This window comes from Danio aesculapii, chromosome 7, assembly GCF_903798145.1.
Source record: "Danio aesculapii chromosome 7, fDanAes4.1, whole genome shotgun sequence".
Taxonomy (NCBI): domain Eukaryota; kingdom Metazoa; phylum Chordata; class Actinopteri; order Cypriniformes; family Danionidae; genus Danio; species Danio aesculapii.
Window position 1 is genome coordinate 47,266,726 of NC_079441.1, and position 23,363 is coordinate 47,290,088.

At 35.7% G+C, this 23,363-nt stretch overlaps 2 protein-coding genes and 1 long non-coding RNA gene across 3 annotated transcripts; 2 read left to right on the top strand and 1 right to left on the bottom strand.

Moving 5' to 3' along the window:
• Window positions 1–41: 41 nt before the first annotated feature.
• Window positions 42–12,295, bottom strand: LOC130232237 (uncharacterized). Its single transcript, XR_008838097.1, has 3 exons — window positions 12,110–12,295; window positions 11,892–11,955; window positions 42–107 (listed from the first exon to the last, which is right to left on the bottom strand). It is a non-coding gene; the product is annotated as an uncharacterized LOC130232237 (long non-coding RNA).
• On the top strand, window positions 1,870–10,828 carry oaz2b (ornithine decarboxylase antizyme 2b). Its single transcript, XM_056462014.1, is given in 6 exon segments — window positions 1,870–1,904; window positions 4,475–4,547; window positions 4,549–4,626; window positions 5,258–5,430; window positions 7,597–7,682; window positions 10,145–10,828. Coding segments are annotated over 6 exon segments (561 nt in total). The 5' UTR covers window positions 1,870–1,884; the 3' UTR covers window positions 10,276–10,828.
• Window positions 12,296–12,484: 189 nt separating the features above from the next.
• Window positions 12,485–22,062, top strand: slc25a44b (solute carrier family 25 member 44b). Its single transcript, XM_056462016.1, has 4 exons — window positions 12,485–12,607; window positions 15,209–15,878; window positions 17,512–17,639; window positions 20,477–22,062. The coding sequence occupies exons 2-4, from the start codon at window positions 15,248–15,250 to the stop codon at window positions 20,666–20,668; spliced, it is 951 nt and encodes a 316-aa protein (XP_056317991.1). The 5' UTR covers window positions 12,485–12,607; window positions 15,209–15,247; the 3' UTR covers window positions 20,669–22,062.
• Window positions 22,063–23,363: the final 1,301 nt, after the last annotated feature.

Consider the following 23,363-nt stretch of genomic DNA (forward strand, 5'->3'; position numbering starts at 1 on the left):
CCCTACCTAAAGAGGCAGTTCTCTTAAAAATGAAAACTTACTCAACATTTACGCATCCTAAATTGGCTCCAAAGTATGAAATGTTGAAAACTGGCATCCACAGACTTCTATAATTGAAGAAGAAAAAAAAAACATGACTACTGGCTTTCAACATTCTTCAAAATATCTTCCTTTTTGTTCAACAGAAAATAGCTCAATCAGGTTTGGAATAAATTGAAGGTGCACATTTTCAGCTTGTGGGTGATCGAACTATCCCAAAGACAAAGTATTTCATTTTGTTAGTTATTTAATTTATTTTTTCGTCTTTTTTTAGACAAAACACCACAAAATTGCATAAATATTAGTTTAACAACTAAATCAGCATGTGCAAAGAAATGCATCTATAAGGTTTAGATTCAACTTTCTGCTTCAATTTCTTAATACACTCTCAGAAACAATGGTACGTGAATTGTCACTAGGGTGGTATCTTTTCAAAAGGAACAGATTTGTACTTGAAGAGTCTATATTGGTACTAAAGAAGTACATATTAGTACCTAAACATTTTAAGAGGAACACTTTTGTACTTTTTAGGTACTAATATGTACCCTTAAGGTATTAATATGGACCTTTTAGGTACAAATTTGTACCTTTTGACAATGCCACCCCAGTGACAGCTCGCGTACCTTTGTTTCTGAGAGTGTAATTACATATAGAATTTTAAAGATAACATATAAGTATTTTTTATTTAGTTAAATATAAGAGAGGTAGTCTTATTAATTTCACCCTGGAAACCCTGTTGATGAATGCAAACACTGTTGTAATAAGTATTTACTTAAAACGAAAACTATATGAAATTGTGCAATTATGTGCAACCTCAGAATATCAAACACATAATAAATCCAATGTTGACAATACAGAAGTAATCCAAGCATCATATAAGAATTACTTTTATAACTTACATGCGTTTATTAACATTATAAAATGTATTCACTTGTTTTTACACGCATTATGCTTTTTTACTGATGTTTTGTATGATGTGTTCAAAAATATTCTACTTTGTGCTTATTTTATTGTTATACTTTCAATGCAAGCTTAATTTAATGTAGGTAAAATATGTGTATTGACCCTGTCGGCAGACGAGAGTACTGAAAATTACAAAAAGCAACCTGGAGTGACAATGAAAAAAGGACTAATATTTCAGGATTATTGCTCCATCTAGTGGAGATGTCACGACAAAACGAGCGATGCAGACTCGATTCCCCCCATTTTCATTGTAAAGACATTTTACATTTTACTTCATTAATTTTCTTTTCGGCTCACTCCCTTTATTCATTTGTGGTTGCCACAGCGGAATGAACCGCCAGCTTATCAGCATTATTTTACACAGAGGATGCCCTTCCAGCTGCAACTTGGAATCATCCATACACACACTCACACACATACTGGTCAATTTAGTTCACCCAATTCACCTATAGCGTATGTTTTTGGACAGTGGGGGAAACCGGAGCACCTGGAGGAAACCCACGTGAAGGACAACATTTTAAGTCAACAGTTGTTGTTGTTTAGCAATCTTCACATGCAGCGTTATATGCTATTTTTTATGTTTTGAAAACATGAATGTCATCAAAACTATTTTATATTAATATTTCAATTTGCTATTTTGAGGTATTTTCAGTATAAGACGAGAAGGGGAAAACAAATCACACTTCCCTTTCATCCTCCCATCAGTAACTCCTAAATGATATGGGGTTTGTGTGTGCGTGTGTGTGTGTGTGAGAGAGAGAGAGAGAGAGAGAGAGAGAGAGAGAGAGAGAGAGAGAGAGAGAGAGAGAGAGAGTATCAGTCGAGAACCTGCGACTCGAACAAGTGCGCAAGACACAACAAGAGCAACTCCGAAGAGTGGAAATGATCAACACACAAGCAAGGTAAGCTAATTACATAGCCTATGTGTATATATTTTTCTTTGGTTTAGTCTGTGTGTAGCCTACAGCATCAGTTGAGAGACTTACAGCATCTTGACTACATTGCTGATACGGTTTGCCGTTTTACTGTAGATTACTAATTGTTTAAATAACACAAACCCCAAATGAGCCCATTGATTTACATGGCATTGCAACTCAAAAGATGAGTGGCATTATTTACCCTAGATGAACTGCTTCCTTTAAATAAACTATGGTGGAAAAAAAAAAATTTAGATTGGGATCACAGCTCATTCTCAGTCTGAAAATATCCACCATGTATTGTATTGTATCGATTGCCTTATCCGAGAAAGATGTTTAGATGTGCTCTATATTTAGAGTGGTGGTGATGGTGATGACGGTGTACAGTACATCATGTTCTTTACATCACCAGTCTCATATTCGCGTCCTGGACAGCGCATTTTACCTAACGGACCTTTCTCTATATAATTACGGTGTCTGTCCTCTACGTCTATTTGCTGCATCTTTACACACCGTCGTTAAAGTTTGTGATTCAGCACTACATGTTCCTCCATCTCCGGTGTCAACCGGTTTACATGATTACATGCGCGCGTCCTCCAGCGGGACGTTACGTAATGCTAGAGCTCGCAGCAAGTCCATAAAAAAAAAAATAAATAAATAAATAAATAGTTCTCAGCATAAATTGATACACCTCACCCACTTTAGGAAAATATATATTTTTATTAATTTCTTAAATTATATAATATATAAATAAATAAATATAAATATACACTCACTTTATTAGGTACACCTTACTAGTTCAGTGTTGGACCCCCTTTTGCCTTCAGAACTGCCGTAATCCTTTTTGTGGCATAGGTTCAACAAGATTCTGGTCCATATTGACATGATAGCATCACACAGTTGCTGCGGATTTGTCAGCTGCACATCCATGATGCGAATCTCCCATTCCAATACATCCAAAAGATGCTCTATTGGATTGGATTCTGGTGACTGTGGAGGCCATTTGAGTACAGTGAACTCATTGTGATGTTCAAGAAACCAGTCTGAGATGATTCACGCTTTATTACATGGCGTGTTATCCTGCTGGAAGTAGCCATCAGAAGATTGGTGATTGGAAGATTGGTTGGTGGCGATCACAATGTAGGGAGTGGGGGGGTGTATGGGGCATTCTTCTGATCGAGCAAGTGCACCTCTCCCAATGAGGGCAAAGGGGCAGTGGCTCTAGCCACCGGGCCACCCCCCTGTGCACGGCCCTGCTCAGGAAGACTGTGGCGTTGACACAATGCTCAAAATGGTACTAATGGGCCCAAAGCGTCCCAAGAAAATATCCCCCATTGATACAAGGCAGGATGGATTCATGCTTTCATGTTGTTGACACCTAATTCTGACCCTACCATCCGAATGTCGCAGCAGAAATCGAGACTCATCAGACCAGGCAACGTTTCTCCAATCTTCTATTGTCCAATTGTGCTGAGCCTGTGCAAATTGTAGCCTCAGTTTCCTGTTCTTAGCTGACAGGAGTGACACCCGGAGTGGTCTTCTGCTGCTGTAGCCCATCCGCCTTAAGGTTGTAAGTGTTGTGTGTTCAGAGATGCTCCTCTGCATACCTCGGTTGTAACTAGTTATTTGAGTGACTGTTGCCTTTCTATCAGCTCAAAAAAAAATCTGGTCATTCTCCCCTGACCTTTGGCATTAAACAAGGTATTTGCGCCTACAGAACTGCCGCTCACTGGAAATTTTCCCTTTATCGGACCATTCTCTGTAAACCCTAGAAATGGTTGTGTGTGAAATCCCAGATCAGCAGTTTCTGAAATACTCAGACCAGCCCATCTGGCACCAACAACCATGCCATGTTCAAAGTCACTTAAATCACCTTTCTTCCCTATTCTGATGCTCAATTTAAACTGCAGCAGATCGTATATATATATATATATATATATATATATATATATATATATATATATATATATATATATATATATATATATATAAGCTTTCCATTGATGTATACTGGATAGGACAACATTAAATAGGGCAGCATTTGGTCCAGATACAACAATTTGAAAATCTGGAATCTGAGGAAAAAAAATAAAAAAATCACCTTTTAAAAAGCATGCATATTCTTCACTGCACAATTTTAATAAATTTGATTGATGAGTTAGACAATCTTTCAAGCCCTTTCGGCTGTGAGTAGATTCAATTTGGTAGTCCAGTCCATCCCATCCCGCAGATGTGCAGTTGAACTGAGATTTGTAGAATTTGAAGGTCAGGGCAACACCTTAAATTTTACATCATGCTCTTCTCCAAATTGCTAAAAAATGTATGCATGGCAGGATGCATTATCCTCACCACTGCAGCAACCCAAGCCTTGTCATTTCTGACCCATTTATTGCCCTGCATATAAAAAAGGCTCTTGTTGAAGTCTTTTAGGTCTTATTCCAAATGCGTCTGAATAAGAGTTTGTGTCACACTGACCGTATCTTATAACTTGATGGTTTAGCACCAGTTATGGTCAATCAAATCAAAGTTCAAAGTTCTGTCTTGTGTTTGTGCAGAGCTGTTCTCCTGGATTCAGCATGTGTGCTCCGTTGGGTCAGGCTGCAGGCTCCGGGGCCTCAGTGGTGCTCCTGATGCCCCTCATACAAAGATAAGCACAGCCGGACAAGATGTGAACAGGGATCTGAATCAAGATGTGCTTCTTTACAAGGTGAGCCCATCACCACTAATGGAGATGCTTAATTGACAAAGCCACACTGTAAAACCTGATAGGATCAGAATATTCAAAGCATTTCTGCTAATTTACTTTCTTTTGTTTAAGTTAGTAGAACTTTGAAATTTTTATTTCACTGTTTTTATTTCTATTTTCCTGTTTTTGTTTTTATTTCACTGTTTGGTTTTACAGTGTGAACAAAAGAATCGTGTTGACTAAGACACTCCATTAGCTATAGCATTCAATACTTAAAGGGACAGTTCACTCAGGATTCAAACCATTTGCTCACACTGAAGTGATTATATTTATAAATATTTTTTCTTCTGTTGAACACTAAATAAGATATTTTGAAGAATGTTGTAAAATAGGAACCATTGACATCCATTATAGAACAAAATACTACAGAAGTCAGTGACTGTTGCTTTTATCGTTCAGATAGAAACTCAAACATTGTCATTTTTGGGTGAACTGCCCCTTTAAGTGGTCCAAGTTATCTACTTTTATTTGTGTTTATGAGATGAATGTGATTTTAAAGCTACAGAGAATAATTAGATAGGAAAGTACAGATCACATAATGCTTTTAATAATTGTTATTTGTGTGTGTGTGTCTTCACGAAATGTCATGCAGGATGGGAAGTTGACAGTGAAACAGGTATCCTCGCTGGACTGTGACTCATCAGTTCTGCTCTTTCAGTACGAGCTCAGTGAGCAGTTGTCATGGAGCATGCAGACTGTGCTTTCTGGCCACAGCCTCTTTGTTGGTTTACCAAACGGAGAACTTCTCAAAGGCACCAAAGAAGGGTAAGCTATTAGTATGGACTGCATCCTTTTTCCTGTTGAACAGTTCATATCCTGTTCACTGCCCTTGTATTGTTTCAGTACCAAACAGGTGCATGTAAACTGCCTTATGTGTCTGAAACCTGCAGTGTGAGTATTATTTGTTCACTATTTGTTTGAATTTATATTTTGAATTAGCTTTTACTCTTATTATTTAGCTTTTATTCTCTATAATTTCAGTTTTAATTTTATAGTAATTTAAACTTAGTAATTTTATTACATGCATACAAAGTTTCTGCAGGTTTCGTCAAGTCAAATATAAGACTTTAAGACCCTTTTAAGACCATTAGGAATGAAATTTTAGACTTTTAGATGGCTAAACACTAATGAATATTTCTTAATTTCTTTTTAATTTGCATGCCACAAAAAAACAACAACAACAAAAAAACGAATGTAATAATTTCTTATCGACATACTTTAATGTATCAAAACAAGACAACTCTAGTTGTATACACTATAATATAATATAATATTTCTTTTTTTTAATGCAAGTTTAGCATTGTTAAAAGTATATTTTTTTGTGGAGACAATTACATAAATAATCAAAATATATATTTGTTGGCGTTTGGTCCACACTGATTGAGTACAACTTCTATTCAACCTAATGCATTTCTGTTATAAAACCTTAAGTTTCATGCCTATTTATAAACATTATGTCTACTCCCCCTTACTTCTGTCAAGAGTTTTTGAATGAATGGAAGATAACGTAAAGGGATAAATTGCTTTGTTATTATCATGAGGACTGACTGTGTAATTGTTTTTAGTTTTCTTTCCCTGGTTTCATTAAGATGGATTGGTGATTTGATGGATGTTGGGCCAATTGGGTAGCTTTACTTGGACAGAGGAAAATTGAGACCTGTTTAAAATGATTTAAGACATGCAACACTATATTTCAGTGAATTTAAGATTTTTGTAAGGCCTAAAATTTAGTTTTTGAAGTGTAAGACATTTTAAGACTTTAAGACCCTGTGGATACCGTGTGCATATCTCATTTAGGTGTATCTGTAATATTACAGTGTTTTTTAAATGTGTTTTAATTCAGTTCCAGCTTTAGTTTTTTTTTTCTTCTCCTTTATTTCCAGTAATTTAATAGCTTTAACTTAAACCTATTTCAGTTAGCTCCGTTTTACATTTCTTTTTTCATGGTTCAGGTTTTCACTAGTATAGTATTTATTTATTTGTTAACAATAACACCCTGGTATACTGGCAGAACAAGTAACAATTTTGCCCAAGACCTATTTTAGCCGTGAGATACTTTGAATGGAACCCCTCTGTCACATTTAAGAAAGGTTATAAATGTTTCAGAACTTCCTAAGCCTGGCCTAAAAAGGTCTTGCGTGACTTCTTTCTCACTGGATCCACAAAGGGAATTTTGTTTACAGGTAAACACATTTAGATACAGGTGGAAGAGTTAAATAACAGCGTGATTCACTCATGTGGGTAAAACTATTGTGGAAAAAGTTCTGTTTATTCATTCATTCATTTTCTTTTTGGCTTGGTCCTTTTATTAAGCAGGGGTCGCCACAGCAGAATGAACCGCCCACTTATCCAGCAAATGTTTTACGCAGCAGATGCACTTCCAGCTGCAACCCAGTACTGAGAAACATTCACACACACTCATTCACACACACTACGGACAATTTAGCCTACCCAATTCACCTGTACTGCATGTGTTTGGACTTGTGGGGGAAACCCACGCCAACACGAGGACAACATGCAAATTCTACACAGAAATGCCAAGTGACCCAGCCAAGCCTCGAACCAGTGACCTTCTTGCTGCGAGACGACAGTGCTACCGCATCGCCCAGTTCTGTTTGTTATTTAATTTTTTTAATAAAAGAGTCCAATGACATAGTACTCATAAAAAGTGACGTAATGCTGCACGTGTGTTGGTTAGAATGAATTATAACACTATTTCAGCATAAGAAATAAGATTTATAGTACAGTTAATGTCAGAAATTAGAGCATATTTCGAATATGAAACATTATAAGTTTTGGAGATTTCTGAAGTTCCTCAATCAAGTTTTTCTACATGTGATGAACTGAATTTGACAGCTTCAGCGTGAACTGAATGTTCTTGAAATTTATTTTAAATAGATGTTTTTTGTTTTACTCTTTTCCCTTTTGAAGGCTCACCGCTGTTTTAGAGTTTGCAGAGGAGAAACTGAAGATCAGTCATGTTTTTGTCTGGTTCATGAAGAACAGGCCAGATAAATGTAAGTTCAGAATGAGTGGTATTGACTTGCTGGAAATGACTTGAGTTTTACACTTTCACATACAATCATAATTTTTTTTATCATTTAAAGGGCATCTGTTTTACCCCTTTTACATGATATAAAATAAGCCTTTGGTGTCTCCAAAATGTGTCTGTAAAGTTTCAGCTCAAAATACCCATCAGATTATTTATTATAGCCTCCAGAATCTTCTCATTTTAGTGTCTGAGGACAATGTTTTTGTAGCCTGTGGCTTTAAATCTATATGAGCTGCTTCTCTTCGCCCACATGTGTGTCTGCTTCTCATCTTGCGTTACGTCAGACGAACAGCACAGTGTCAGCGACAGACACAGATGAAGCTGAAATACAGCTCATTAGTCAAAAATACCAAGTTAGTTTATTTGATGTAACTGTTGTGGAGTCTATTCAAGCCTTTCTGAAACGATGAGTCACACACATGCTGTTTGCAGTACACACACAGACAGACACACACATATTAGCGTTTGCTGACACCATGCGACCGTAGTGATTATAGTGGTTAAGAATTGCAGCGATTTTACTGACTTCATTACAAATATGCTCTATTTTAAAAAACGTTTTAAACTTATAAAAATCATAGAGTTATAACAAATATTTTAATCTAAGTTTGCAAAAAAAATTTCTGTGTACATGTGTGCACATGTTATTATATGAACATGGCACTTGTCAATCAATCCGGTGGGCGGGGTAAACAGCACTCCTACCTGTACATCACATTTCGATGGGCCTCAAAATCACTGGGATTTGGGTCCTATTTTAACATCAGGAAATTTTAAATAGAGACTTGTTGTGTTTCTATCCCATTATGACAGTGGACACAATACATACAGACAGTCCCGTCGAAACAGCTTACAAAATCTGATTTTCGTAATAGGTGCACTTTAAGGCAGCTGTCAACAGCACATCCACCAATGGTATTGACAAAAATATTTGACCCTATAAAATCTAATTCCACCGGTGTAATGAATTACAAATACTCAAATTAGTACTGAAAGATGAAGGATGTCTACAGACTAAATTTTTTTTACTTGTTCAAACTAAAATAAAATGAGCTGAAACAACACAATTCTTGAGATTTCATTAGGACAACTTAATTTTTTATGTTCAATCCACATAAATTTGTTAAAAGTGTTAAGTTAACTTAATCCTTTGTGTTGGGAAACATGGATGAATTGTGTGGAACCCTGCATTTTTTACAGTACTGTATGATGAAACAATAACTTAAATGCACTACAAAATGTTACATTTTCAAATACGTGCACAAATTGAATGTATTCTATCAGTGCTGTGTTTGTGGTGCCACTCATAGCTTTTTATTCAGGTTTAACATTCATGACCTAAGTGTTAACATATTATCAGAGCTAGATTGTTGCCACATTTTAAGATTTTTGAGACTCTACATGTAAACGCATCAACCTGCTTTCTGTCAGCTTATTATAGATATATATATTCATTTAATGAGTAATTGAAATTAAATTATTCTCACATTTTAGAATTATAGTACATGGATGGCAAATAATTTATCTTACACTTAGATATCTTACATTTATCTGGCACTGATGTAAGCTACATATATAATATAATATAATATAATATAATATAATATAATATAATATAATATAATATAATATAATATAATATAATATAATATAATATAATATAATATAATATAATCTGGAGTAATTTTCACAGTGCAATATTCACTAACTGCACTTGTGTATTTTTAGAAGGGCTACTGTTTACTTATACTTTGAGTACTATTTCGAACAGATACTTTTACTTTACTTGCTTATAGTTGAAGTCAGAATTATTAGCCACCCTTTTCACAGTATGTCTGATCATATTTTTTCTTCTGGAGAAAGTCTTATTTGTTTTATTTCGGCTAGAATAAAAGCAGTTTTAAATTTTTTATAAAACATTTTAAGGTCAAAATTATTAGCCCCTTTAAGCTAACTTTTTTCGACAGTCTACAGAACAAACCATCGTCATACAATAATTTGCCTAATTACCCTAACCTGCCTAGTTAACCTAATTAACCTAGTTAAGCCTTTAAATGTCACTTTAAGCTGTATAGAAGTGTCTTGAAAAATATTTAGTCAAATATTATTTACTGTCATCATGGCAAAGATATATATATATATATATATATATATATATATATATATATATATATATATATATATATATATATATATATATATATATATATATATATATATGTATATATGTATATATATATATGTATATATATATATATATATATGTATATATATATATATATATATATATATATATATATATATATATATATATATATATATATATATATATATATATATATATATATATGTTTTTTTTTTTTTTAGAACTCTTTCACCAGTCTAATTGTTGTTTAATAACTTGTGGTTTCTGTTCCTCTTCCTCAGTGCTCCTTACCAGAACATTCTTCTACCTTGGCTTTGAGCTTGTGAAACCAGATCATCTTATTGCATCGATAGCAGGAGATTTGCGTCTTATGGTCTACACAATACAACAAACTCACTCATCTGAGGAATAACTGCAGAACTTCACCATGCACATCATTTTAAATCACTACATGGACTAAATAGAAAACCAGCAAACAGTGGTTCAAGGGGCATCCAGGGTACATCAACTAAGTAACTGAAAAAGTAATGTTGACCTGACAAAAGAGAAATGTTAACCTAACTGATAATACTAAATATACGTTAATTTGTTCATCCAAAGAAATACAACCTTTAGATTAAATGTAAATTATGTGTTTAAAATATCATTAGTTCAGGGTAATACATCAATATATGTGTGCCATTGTTGTATGTTAAAATGTCTCACAATAACTCAGATAACGTGTCCGTGGTATGCGCACTGAACAGCTATTCTTGTGTGCTGTGGTATGAATTTTACCTAACATTGTTTGTGACAATAAACATATGTAATCTGAATTAAAGCAATACTGCATGCTGTACTGTAAACTTTTGTTGCACTTTATCAATTACAGACCTTGGTCTTTCAGTAGATCTACAAATAAAATGATGTTCTATAATTGTTCATAGGCCTACTGGATATTGAATTAAACATGATTTGAACATGAATATCATGATTGATCAGAACAGATTGATTTCAGTCTTTTAGATCCCATAGACCAAGACACAATCATCACAATGTAAAGGACCACCATTCTAAAAACTTCTAAAGTTTTTTCACAATAAAAACGGTTGTTTATAGATTGTTTATTATGAATAAACCATTAATATTTCTACAATGCAGCTCTGTCTTTTCCATTTGACAAGAGGAGAACTGGTCCCTTTCTTGCCACAGCCGTCTCTGACTAATTGTTTGGGGTCGGTGGAACTGCTCCTCAGTGGACTGCCCTTGACATTTGTATTAACCAGAACTGAATCAGTTTTAATCTAACTAGATCTACAACAGCGTTCTACCACTTTGCTGCTACCCGAAGGATATGCTGAATATGCCCTGCAAACTGAAATGTTATAACTTTTTATCCTTCTCCTTTTCATACATCTAACAAACTTGTGCTAACCCTACTGAAATAAAGACAACGTCCATGGAACTTTTCATCCCACAGAGTTCAGATCCAACAGTGGAAAAGAGTTCTTGAGACTATGAAAATGTCCCTAACAAAATGAGTTCTTTGAAAATATTTCACTACAATGTTATATTTGGGGCGTCACAGTGGCACAATCATCTCACAGCAAGAAAGTCGCTGATTTGAGCCCCGGCTGGGTCAGTTGATGTTTCTTTGTGGAGTTTGCATGTTCTCCCTGTGTTCACGTGGGTTCCTCCGGGTGCTCCGGTTTCCCCCACAAGTCCAAAGACATGCAGTATAGGTGAATAGGGTAAGCTAAATTGTCCGTAGTGTGTGTGTGTGTGTGTGAATGAGTGTGTATGGATGTTTCCCAGAGATGGGTTGTGGCTGGAAGGGCATCCGCTGCGTAAAAACGTGCTGGATAAATTGGTGGTTCATTCCGCTGTGATAACCCCAAATTTATAAAAGGGACTAAGCCGAAAAGAAAATGAATGAATGAATGAGTTTTTGAGTAGTATAATGACAGGAACAACTAACAGCTAATCATTTGTTGCCTGTATTGTGGAATATGGGTAATTGTTCAAAGGAAGTCTCAGATTACCACTTACCTCTGGATTACTAGCATGAAGCTGAGTCTGAAGCTTTATCCGAATGTTACACAAGTCTTGCAATCTGTTTGAGCAAAATATATTTTTCAAAATAAAAAATGAGAAATCAAACTGGGTGTAAAACATAGAAAATGATCCTTAAAATTAGAATAAACAAATAAACAAACTAGCAAAGGTACTTACCTATATATCAGAATAAACTGTGATTAAAATCTCACCTTGATCAAGGTCAGTAGAAGAAGCACACTTATTTTATGGATTAGAGTTGCAACATACACTTACACTACCCAATATATTAGGTTACCTGCATATATTCAATTAAGTGTTGTTGTTTCTACACATAAATTGCTTTAAATTAAACTTAATCTAATTAACGTTAACTCAAAAACGTAAGAATAATGATATCTACAATATTTCACCAGAATATTCATGTACACTTTGCCCAGCAGTGAAACCTGAAATCTCAAAAACCGAACATCTCGTAACACCGGTCGATGAACTTTAACCTTTAGTGGAAAGTCAGACCAGTGCGCCCTAATTGGTCAGTTCAGTGGAGTGACGCGGAGCGCGTCATCAGCATCACTACCGATTCCTACCATGTTCAGTGCACGGTGAGCGGCTACAGCTGCTTGTCAACCTGTCCTGTGCAGAACATACATAACGTTACCACCTGTCAAATTAAACATGCGGTATCATTGATTCACCTCTGCTGCACGGTAAGAAGTTATGGGTTGTTTAAGTGTAACCGAGCTCATATACAGCAGAGCACGGCTGTTTATTCAGCCACACGAGAGCTGTGCTAACTAGCAACTTCATATTTTGTTATTACTATTTGCATTTTATCAGCGTTTGCATTCACAAAACAGCTCCGAGTCGTCGACACTGACGTGAAATAGCGGTAACTTCTTGCGTTACTGAGGTGTAGTTAACACTAGTGTGAGTTTAGCTCAGGCATGTAACGTTACACTGAAAGCTAATGCACTAGCAGTGTGACTTCATGAATCATAATGAGCCAGGGCACGTTTAGGTGTTTTCAGGAACTAATAGCGCAGACTCCCAGTGCTTGTATTATTTTAGAAACGACAAGCGTCGAATTGATCGTTCACACAAGTACACTTGTATGCCTTACACTTTCTTTCGTCTGTGAAATATGACAGAAGCTATTTTGGGAAATGTCATTTTGTCTGTACAGCGGAAGCCCGTTGTCAGTGTACCAACATTATTCAAAGTATATTATTTTGAGTTTAAGAGCTAGTTCGCCCAAAAAGACGCCTTTTTATTCATTCTCCACTTGCTCCAAACCTGTTTGAGATTGAGAACATAAGGAAGACAAAGAATGAAGAAAAAACCCGTTGACTTCCATAGTGTGTTTTCTTCCCATTATGGATGTCAAAGGCTTTCCCCCCAACATTATTCAGATTATCTTGTTTTGTGTTCAAAAGAAGAAAGAAATTCATAAATGTTTAGAACAGAATGTAGATTTTGAAGTTCACTGCATTTGTAGTAGCAGATCCTCCTCATATTGTAGACATGTGCCTAGGTTAATTATTATCTTTTTTATATGGCTTGAGTTTTGCAAAATGCTTCGTTAAAAGAACTATTGCATTACATGCATGCTGTTAATGTGAACTTTATTGCACTTTAGGAAACAACTATTGACAAGGTCTTTCGGAGAACTACAAATAAAACTGATTATCCAACTTTTTGACTTAAGTATTAGCGAGTAGATAGTATGATATATCTAAGTAATTACTATCTATAAACTTTTTATGAAGTTTTTAAAAAAGATTTTTCAAATGTAAAAGCAAGTTGCAAAAGTGCTAGGTGTCTTAAAAGCACCAGCGAACACCATTCTTTGTTGTTAATTAGGCAAAATGCAATGTCACTTTTATAGGCACAATTGCAGATTGTTAACAACTTGTATGAGCACAATGTACTGCTCGCAAAGAAATCTAAATTAACCCCTTCAGACCTGAATTATGTTCCAAATTTGAGAAAAATGTAAAAGTATATTTTCACAGTTCTTGAGGCTTCCATTAATGAGATCAAATTATTATATTAAAAAAATCATCACTCTTTAGGTGTATTTTTTGTTTGTCCATTGTAGTGGACATCAGATCCAAACAGTTGTACTTCTATGAGGCCTCTCATAGTTGTTCACAACATGCAGGTTGGAGCGGAATTGAGAAAAAAAAAACGATCTCGAGACATGGTATCCTTGAAAATTCCAATATTGATTCTGGAGGACCAGTACATTCTCACTCTAGGAAGACCAAGCACGCCCATCACCATATGTAGGCCAACAAGGACTTCAATCTCAGAAGCTGAGGCATGTTTGTAACCCTTGACTGCCTTTTGTTCCGCATATATATTGGTCATTGTGCTCATCAGCTCAAACATCTCACTTGGAACATACTGCTTGAAGTAGCCATATGGTGTTAGTGGCTCAGGAGGGTCAGTGGAAGGACTTTCTTATGTAGTCTGTACTGGGGTAAAGGGGGTGCGACACCAATGAATATCACTTTTCTTTGTGACATTACAAATAATGGTTCTACATCTGCGTCATGGTCATGATCTTCTCTGTCTTCTTGATCCTGACTTTCCTCAACCTCAATTTCTCCCCCTACCTCTGGTAACAGTGGCTCATCTTTGTCCTGCCCTGAATAAAACTTTTAACAGAAGCAATCTGATTATACACCCTAAAGGCAAAGAATATGAAGACATTGTCAAAATAAAAGTGGACAGTATTAAGGGATAGATTTTCTCAAGCTTCACTTGTTTTAAGCCTGTTTGAGTTTCTATTTTCTGTTGAACCCACAAGAACACATTTTGAAGAAAATTGGAGACCAGTGACTGTTGACTTCCATAGTATAGAGTTTTTTCCTACTATTGATGTCAATAAATACCAGTTTGCAAAATTCTTTTATTTCCAGCATTGGAAAGAAACTCGGACTGATTTGATACCACTTCTGATTGAATAAATGGTTTTCATTTTCCTTATTGGATGAGCTCCCTCTTTAATAAGAAATTAAAACCATTCAGTAAGTTAAGAAACTTTAGAATTTTTATAAGATTGCTAATTAGTTCATGTGTTTTCTTTTTATGAAATGGCTTGTTAAAATTGTAGAAATGTTTTTTTAATCATGTCATTTTACATATTCCAAACATGTGACTTGCCTTTTTTTTAGTGAAACATAAGATGCAGCCTAACAGTCTTTGGTTTAGCGTTCCACTGAAGAAAGATAGCTAAACAGGTTTTGTTTCAGCATAGCTGATGCCACAAATCTAATTTATTTGTGAATTTCTAACATTTTCAGTTGGCCTGGGACTGATGCTGGGCGCTACAGGCAGGAAACATGCAGCAGAAGCGCAACATTCAGATCATAGAATGGGAGGACTTGGACAAACGCAAGTTCTACTCCTTTGGACTGTTCATGACCATGACCATCCGTGCCACGGTCTACCCAGCCACGCTAATCCGCACCAGACTGCAGGTTCAGAAGGGGAAATCTCTCTACACTGGGACCTACGATGCCTTTCGGAAGATTCTCAGAACTGAGGGTCTGAGAGGACTCTACAGGGGCTTCATGGTGACCACGTTCACACTCATATCAGGGCAGGCGTACATAACCACTTATGAACTGGTAAGGAAATATGTCTCCAGCTACTCTAAAGACAATACGCTCAAGTCTTTAGTGGCGGGAGGCTCAGCATCCCTGGTGGCCCAAAGCATTACTGTTCCCATAGATGTCGTTTCACAGCAGCTCATGATGCAGGGCCAGGGGGAGCATCTGACCCGCTTTAAAGTTAAACCCAAAACACTATCGGGAGCAAAGCAGTCTTTGTTTTTCGGCCAGACGAGAGACATTATTGGGCAGATATTTGCAGCAGATGGCATTCGTGGGTTCTACCGAGGTTATGTGGCATCTCTTCTCACATACATCCCCAACAGTGCTGTTTGGTGGCCCTTTTACCACTTCTATGCAGGTGAGAGATGCTATAATAATCTTTATTGTTTTTGAGTCAACATACAGTACTGTTTGTAAGAGAAGGTTCAGGTTCTTTCTTTTTCTGTACAGCAAGGATGCTTTAAAAATGTATTAAAATGTATCACAGCTTTCTGAAAAAAATATTAAGCAAAGAATGATTTCTAAATATTCGTGTAACTCTGAAAATTGTAGTCGTAACTAGGCCCACATGGAATCTGCGCGCACTAAAATTCACAGATTTATTTATGTAAATGCGTGTTTATATATTGTTTTTTATATTTATTTCAGTAATGCCTTTGAATAATATGCAAATGTTTATAAGATTTATTTACAATAGTTTGCCCTTTATTATATATATATATATATATATGAGAGACTTGGTTTGTTTTGTTCAAACAAGTAGATATAATTGGATTTGCATTGTAAAACTTAAAAACAAGTTAAAGTATAAAGTTATTATTTTTTTTATTTCATGTGGGAAGTTATCAGTTAAAATACTCTCAATATCAAAATTCTTCACTGAAATAGCAAAAAAGTGTCCGCAGATCCTCTCCGGCTCTAGTAATAACTGCTGAATAAAACTTTTACCTGTCACAAGAATAAATAGCATGAAATTCATAAAAAAGGAGATGGTTTGTGCAATATTTATTGGTGGGGAATGATTAATTACAGACAAAATAAAACTTGTTTTGAACTATTATACGTGTGTGTGTGTGTGTATGTGTGTTTTTTATATATATATATATATATATATATATATATATATAATGTATATGTATATATGTATGTATTAAACACGTGCGTAAAAAAGCCAAACTATACTTTTTTTGCATTGAAATTTAAATTTATATATAATTTGTATCATATACACATATATTTTATATCTAAATACAAATAAACATTTTGTCAAATGTATGCCTGTATGCTTTTTTATATACATAAGCAATATACTCAGTACATGCATATATATTACGTCAAAACAAACTTTTATTTTGGTTGCGATAAATCGTGATTAACCTTCGCCCAGCACTAGTAATAATGATAAATATTGTTTTCACTGCATTTTTAATGATAAAAAAAAATAACGAATATTAAAAACAATAATAAACAGTATCAAACTTTTAAACTGTAGTGCAGGAATGTCAAACTCAATTCCTGGAGGGCCGCAGTTCTGCACAGTTTAGTTCCAACCCTGCTTCAACACACTCACCTGTAGGTTTCAAACAAGACCGGAAGACTTAAATAGTTTGATCAGCTGTGTTTAATTAGGGTTGGAACTAAACTGTGCAGGGCTGAGATTGACATCCCAGCTGTAGTGTATCATTTCAATATATTTGCTCAGTTCAGCAATGTATTGTGAATGTATTTGTGAGGCACTTTATTAGATGTTCACATTCTATATTTAAAATGCAGTTGTTTTTTGTCTCATCTGGGATATGTAATGTCCATCGAATTTGATTTTTTTATTATTTTTTTTATTTATTTATTTATTTGTTTTTTTATTTTTTTAAATTATTATTTTTTTATTATTAATTATTATTTTTTTTAATTATTATTATTTTTTAATTTATTTATTTTATTTATTTATTTATTTTATTTTTTATTAAAGTATGCTCTTTTTGTCTCCACAGAACAGTTGTCTAAAATGGCTCCCAGTAACTGCCCTCATCTGGTGCTTCAGGCAATGGCTGGACCTCTAGCAGCTGCCACTGCCTCCACTGTCACCAACCCCATGGATGTCATCAGGGCTCGGGTTCAGGTGATTCCCATTGCACATAGCATCAATTCAAACGATGATATACATAGCTGTCATGCCACCAAATGTGAACTGAACACTGAGCACTATCCAAAAACCAACTTGTTGCATTATATATTTAAATGCAAATTGTTAACCAGCAACACAATAACTTTGCTCGCATAATTTTTGACCCAATCTTTGGAAATGTTGTAAATACTCCTCTGAGATTTTTGTCTATGCTGACATCTTTTATATGAATCTGTCTATGAGATTGAGATCTGGGTACTTTAAAGGCCACTGCAGGACACTGAAGTCAATGTCATGTTTTAGAAACCAGTTTGAAATTAGCCAATTTTTGATGTGGGGTGTTATTCTGCTGGAAGAAATCATCACAAAATAGTTACACTGTGGCCATTAGACAGAAATGGTCAGCAACAAATCTCAGGTACAGTGGCTTGCAAAAGTATTTATACCCCTTGAACTTTTTCCACATTTTCTCACATTATTACCACAAACATAAATATATTTTATTGGAATGTGATGAAAGTGGCATACGATTGTGAAGTAGAAAGAAAATTATACATTAGTTCAATTTCTTTTTTTACATTATTTTTGTTTTACAATTACTGTTCAGCTCCTTTTTTCTCTGAGTGCATCCAATTGCCTTCAGAAGTTACCTAATGATTGCCGACTGATCGAATGTTGACCTAATGACTAAATAGATCCATCTGTGTGTAATTTAATCCCAGTACAAATCCAGCTGTTCTTTGACGGCCTCTGTGGTTTGTTAAGAGAATATTGGAGAGCAAACTGTATCCTGAAGTCTAAGGAACACTCCAGACAGGTCATGGATAAAATTGTGAAAAAATTTAAAGCAGGGTTAGGCTATATAAAGATTTCCCAAGCTTTGAACATCTCACAGACCACTGTTTAGTCCATCATCTGCAAATGGATAGAGTATGGTACAACTGCAAACCTACCGAGACATGGTTGTCCACCTAAGGTAACAGGCCGAACAAGAAGAGCACTGATCAGAGATGCAGCCAAGAGGCATGGTGACTCTGGATGAACTGCAGAGATCCACAGCTCAGGTGGGGGAATCCGTTCATAGGACAACTATCAGTCGTGCACTGCACAAACCTGAGCTTTATGAAAGAGTGGCAAGAAGAAAGTCATTGTTAAAAGAAAACCATAAGAAGTCACATTTGCAGTTTGCCAGAAGCAATACGAGTAGGGCCAGACGGACAGGCGGACGTTTTTTGCTATTTCTGCTGAAAATTTTAGTAAAAATCTGTGGATTTCTGTGGAATTATTTTAGGAGTATCGTAACAAAAACCTTAATATGTAAAATAATAAATAATATGTTTTTAACTTTTATTTATGACTTAAAAGCTCTGATGTTTGCTTACAAAGCGACCTCTGGCTTTGCTCCTTCGTATCTGCTCTCACTTCTGCAGATTTATGTGCCCTCCAGAAACTTGCATTCTGTGAATGAACGTCACCTCGTGGTTCCATCCCTAAGAGGGAAGAAATCGCTTTCCCGAACTCTCACATTCAATCTGCCCAGTTGGTGGAATGAACTCCCTAACTGCATCAGAACAGCAGAGTCACTTGCTGTCTTCAAGTAATGACTAAAAACTCAACTATTTAGTCTCCACTTTCCTTCCTAATCTGCAACTGCCTCTCTGACTATACCACTAACTGTACTCTCTCTCAAAAAAGAAAAAAAACATTACTAATGCTTTGCTTCTTAGACTTTACACACCTGAAACTTGCCTACAGCACTTATTCACTGCTGCTCTTATAGTTGTGTAAATTGCTTCCTTGTCCTCATTTGTAAGTCGCTTTGGATAAAAGCATCTGCTAAATGTAAATGTAAAATGCAAATCCAATTAGATCCACTTCATTTGGTAAACAAAGCAAGTCTCTGATATAATATATCTACTAAAAGACAGAAAAAATATTCGTTTACAAACGGCATTGTACATAAATCAGATGAACATTTTCATATTAGTCAGTAATATTACTGAAATTAATTTAAAAATGAAATAAATATAGATATTACACACATTTACTCAAGTAAATAAACAGAATTAATGATGGGCTAAAAATCTGCTAAATTTTGCAGAAATCTGCGGAATTCTGCACGCACAGATACCGGGTGGGCCTACATATGAGTGACCCAGCAAACATGTGGAAGAAGGTGCTCTGGTCAAATGAGACCAAAATGGAACTTTTTGGCCTAAATGCAAAACACTGTGTGTTGTGGAAACCTAACACTGCATTCTGAACATGTCATACCCACTGTCAAACACGGTGGTGGCAGCATCATGCTCTGGGGCTGCTCCTCTTCAGCAGGGACAGGGAAGCTGGTCAGAGTTGATGAGAAGATGTATGGAGCCAAATGCAGGGCAACCTTGAAAGAAAATCTGTTTGGGTCTGCAAAACACTTGAGACTAGGGTGGAGATTCACCTTCCAGCAGCACAAAGACCCTAAACATAAAGCCAAGACTACAATGGAATGGTTTAAAATGAAACGTATGAATAGTTTTGCACACAGCACTTTTCAGTTTTTTTATTTGTGAAAAAAAAAACAAAACTCATGTATAATTTTCTTTCTACTTCACAATTGTATGCCACTTTGGGTTGGTCTTTCACATAACATTCCAATAAAATATATTTATGTTAATAGTAATATAGTTAATAGGAAAATATTCTTCATTTTAGGCTGGCATTGCATTAAGAAGTGGTTGGTGTACCTCAAAAAATGTCCATTCTGTTTTCTTTCAGCATTTGTCATATTTTCCTAAATCCTAGAAGAACTAACATCTGAAATGTCTGACTGTTTGTTTGGGCAGGTGGAGGGCCGGACATCAGTCATCGAGACCTTTAACCAGCTGATCAGAGAAGAAGGCTTCTGGGGCTTGACCAAAGGCCTCTCTGCTCGCATCATATCTTCTGCACCCACAGCAATAGTCATGGTGGTTGGTTATGAAACACTCAAAAAACTCAGCTTACGCCCAGAGCTCGTTGACTCCCGACACTGGTAAAAAAAAAACTACAGTGTCTTTTATATTCCCTGACACTCTTCCACTCCACCTTCTTGTTCATTTTTGCCTTTAAATCTCCTGCCTTGTGATGCTTCAGAGTGACACTGCTGATTGCTTGTGGGTGATGGTGGATTTCTTTTTTAGCTATTAGGAACACTGCAGCTTTTAAGCTGTTTGATACTGGAGAAAAATGCTGCTCAGGTTTGTAATCGGTGTAAGAGGCACAAATGTTTTCGTAAAAGAATTTTTAAAGACGTACGTGATCTAACAGATTGAATGTTTCCGAAATAAGGGTTTTTAGTAGAGTGTTAGTGACTAATTTATTGTGTAAGTGGTATTTTAAATGTCTTTAAATGGCTTATTGTAGAATATGACAACATTTCTTTTAATATATTTAATTTGCAGAGTTCACTTTACCAGCCTATCCCCACAGTGTCTTTTTATCAGTAGTAGTGCTGTTTGTCATACTGTATTCCTTTTAAATGTATGTAACTAGATCTTCCTCTGTGCACCTTCTGAATGTGTGTGTTTTTTTGGTGTTGGGATGTTCTGTTGCCAAAGCTGAGTGAATATTCAAGGAAAATCTGATAATAATTTGTTGCTGACGATGCTGACAACTCACACTGATTGTAAATATAACAGATCATATATGTGTGAATCATATTTTCTCATTTCCAAACAAAAAAAAATTGTCATCTCTGTATGAATTCTTAAGTCTCTAGCACCAATTCATCTACAAATACCATTCAAATTTTACCAGAATGTTTTATCAGTGTTACAGGATCTCTTGGAAATGGTAAGACCAATGTAACAATACAACCACCTTGGGCAGGTATTATTTCATACCAGGATATTGTGTTACTAGAAAAAAAAAAACAGAAATATAGAAAATAACACTCTTTAAAGCAGGGGTCACCAATCTCGGTCCTGGAGGGCCGGTGTCCCTGCAGAGTTTAGCTCCAACTTGCCTTAACACACCTGCCTGGATGTTTCAAGTATACCTAGTAAGACCTTGATTAGCTTGTTCGGGTGTGTTTGATTAGAGTTAGGGCTAAAATCTGTAGGGCACCGGTCCTCCAGGAACAAGTTTGGTGACCCCTGCTTTAGAGCAAAGATGGCCAAACTAGGGCCCATGGTAACCTTTGATTTGGCCTGCCATCCCATCTGAGAAGAAAGGGAGAAGGTTGGGGCAAATGCCTTTAACTGAGATCATCATTTCTAATTTAACATAACCTTTTGTTTGTTTATTTCTTTCATTGTTGAGCTACAAAAATGCAAACTGAATTAAATGTGCATAAATCAGATCTTTACAAATGTAAAAACTCTCACTCGAAGACAGAACAATGCACATCGATGAGCAAATCAATAAAAAGTTCAATCATATTAATAATTTACATTCTATAATGAAGTCTTTTTTCTGTTTGTTTTTTAATTTTAATAGATTAGGAAATTATCAAAGCAACGTTACTGTAAAATATATATTTACCTTTGGCCCACCACCCTCAATCAGTTTTGTTTTTTGGCCCTTCATAATAAAAAGATCGGGCATCTCTGCTTTAGAGAATACTTTGTGCGTTGTAAATTTGCTGATATTTTTTTTCATACCCAAACACCAACATTTTTTCCTTCCATAAAATCAAAGTGAATAGGGGTCAAAGGTTGTCAAGTGAAATACTTGCGCACTCATTTTTCATCCAATAGATTATCTGAGGAAATTGCTGGAATTTAAGGTGTTCATTTCAGATCTTGCAAACCATGTTCCCCCATAGGATAAGTTCACCACAAAATGAAAACTAAATACTTGTACGTATGTTATTGTCATCCCTTGACATCTCTGTTCATTTTCTGAACACAAATAAAAATATTTAGATGAAATCGGAGTGCTCCCTCATCCTTCATTCGTGAGACATTCAAAGTCCTTCAAAAATACTGTCAAAACATTCCCTGTGACTTCAGTGGTTAAACTGTAATCATGAGAAGCTCAAAGAACACTTTTGTGCACAAAAAACTACTTTGATCACATCAGAGTGCGCGTTTACAACAGGCAATACGACGCTTTTATGTTGCCTCCATTAGCAATTAGTCGTACTGTCCATAGTAAACGCGCACCCAGACCTAATGTGGGAAATAAGGGCAAACAAATTTGTATGTACAGTTTTTTTGGCACACAAAAGTGTTTTGAAGCTTCTTATGATTGCAGTTGAAGCACTTAAATCGCATTAAATGTTTTGTTTTTGGTTCCTTTTCTGGACTTTGAACATATCGGGGTCATTACTGAGGATGAGCGAGTTCTCGGATTTCATCTTGAATATCTTAACTTATGTTCCAAAGATGAACAAACATCTCATGGGATTGACACGACATGGTGTAAGTAATTTAATGGCAGAAATCTCATTTGTAAGCGAACTAACTCTTTAATGAATTTTGACCTATATTCCGTTTAAATGCCGTCTGGAAGTATCAGAGACATCAAAGGGGAAATGTACTTTAAATGTTGTCTGGAGTAATTCTACCTGTGACCACTAGAGAGCAGCCACTTACAGAGAGTGAACATGTGCTTTTTCTCGGGTCAAGTTTTATTTTTTACTGATTTAGCAGCCACTGTTCTACTTACGCTTTTTCTTTCTCATTTTGATCTTTTCACGGCTACTTTACAGCGAAGCAAATCTATAGTTTAGCTTTAAATAATTGAATC

Bases quoted from the DNA above. Each gene is read 5' to 3' on its own strand.
- slc25a44b (XM_056462016.1), top strand. From the start codon at position 15,248: ATGCAGCAGAAGCGCAACATTCAGATCATAGAATGGGAGGACTTGGAC. The intron at 15,879-17,511 runs GTGAGAGATGCT...TTGTCTCCACAG, and splicing joins CTTTTACCACTTCTATGCAG to AACAGTTGTCTAAAATGGCT. The intron at 17,640-20,476 runs GTGATTCCCATT...TTGTTTGGGCAG, and splicing joins TCATCAGGGCTCGGGTTCAG to GTGGAGGGCCGGACATCAGT.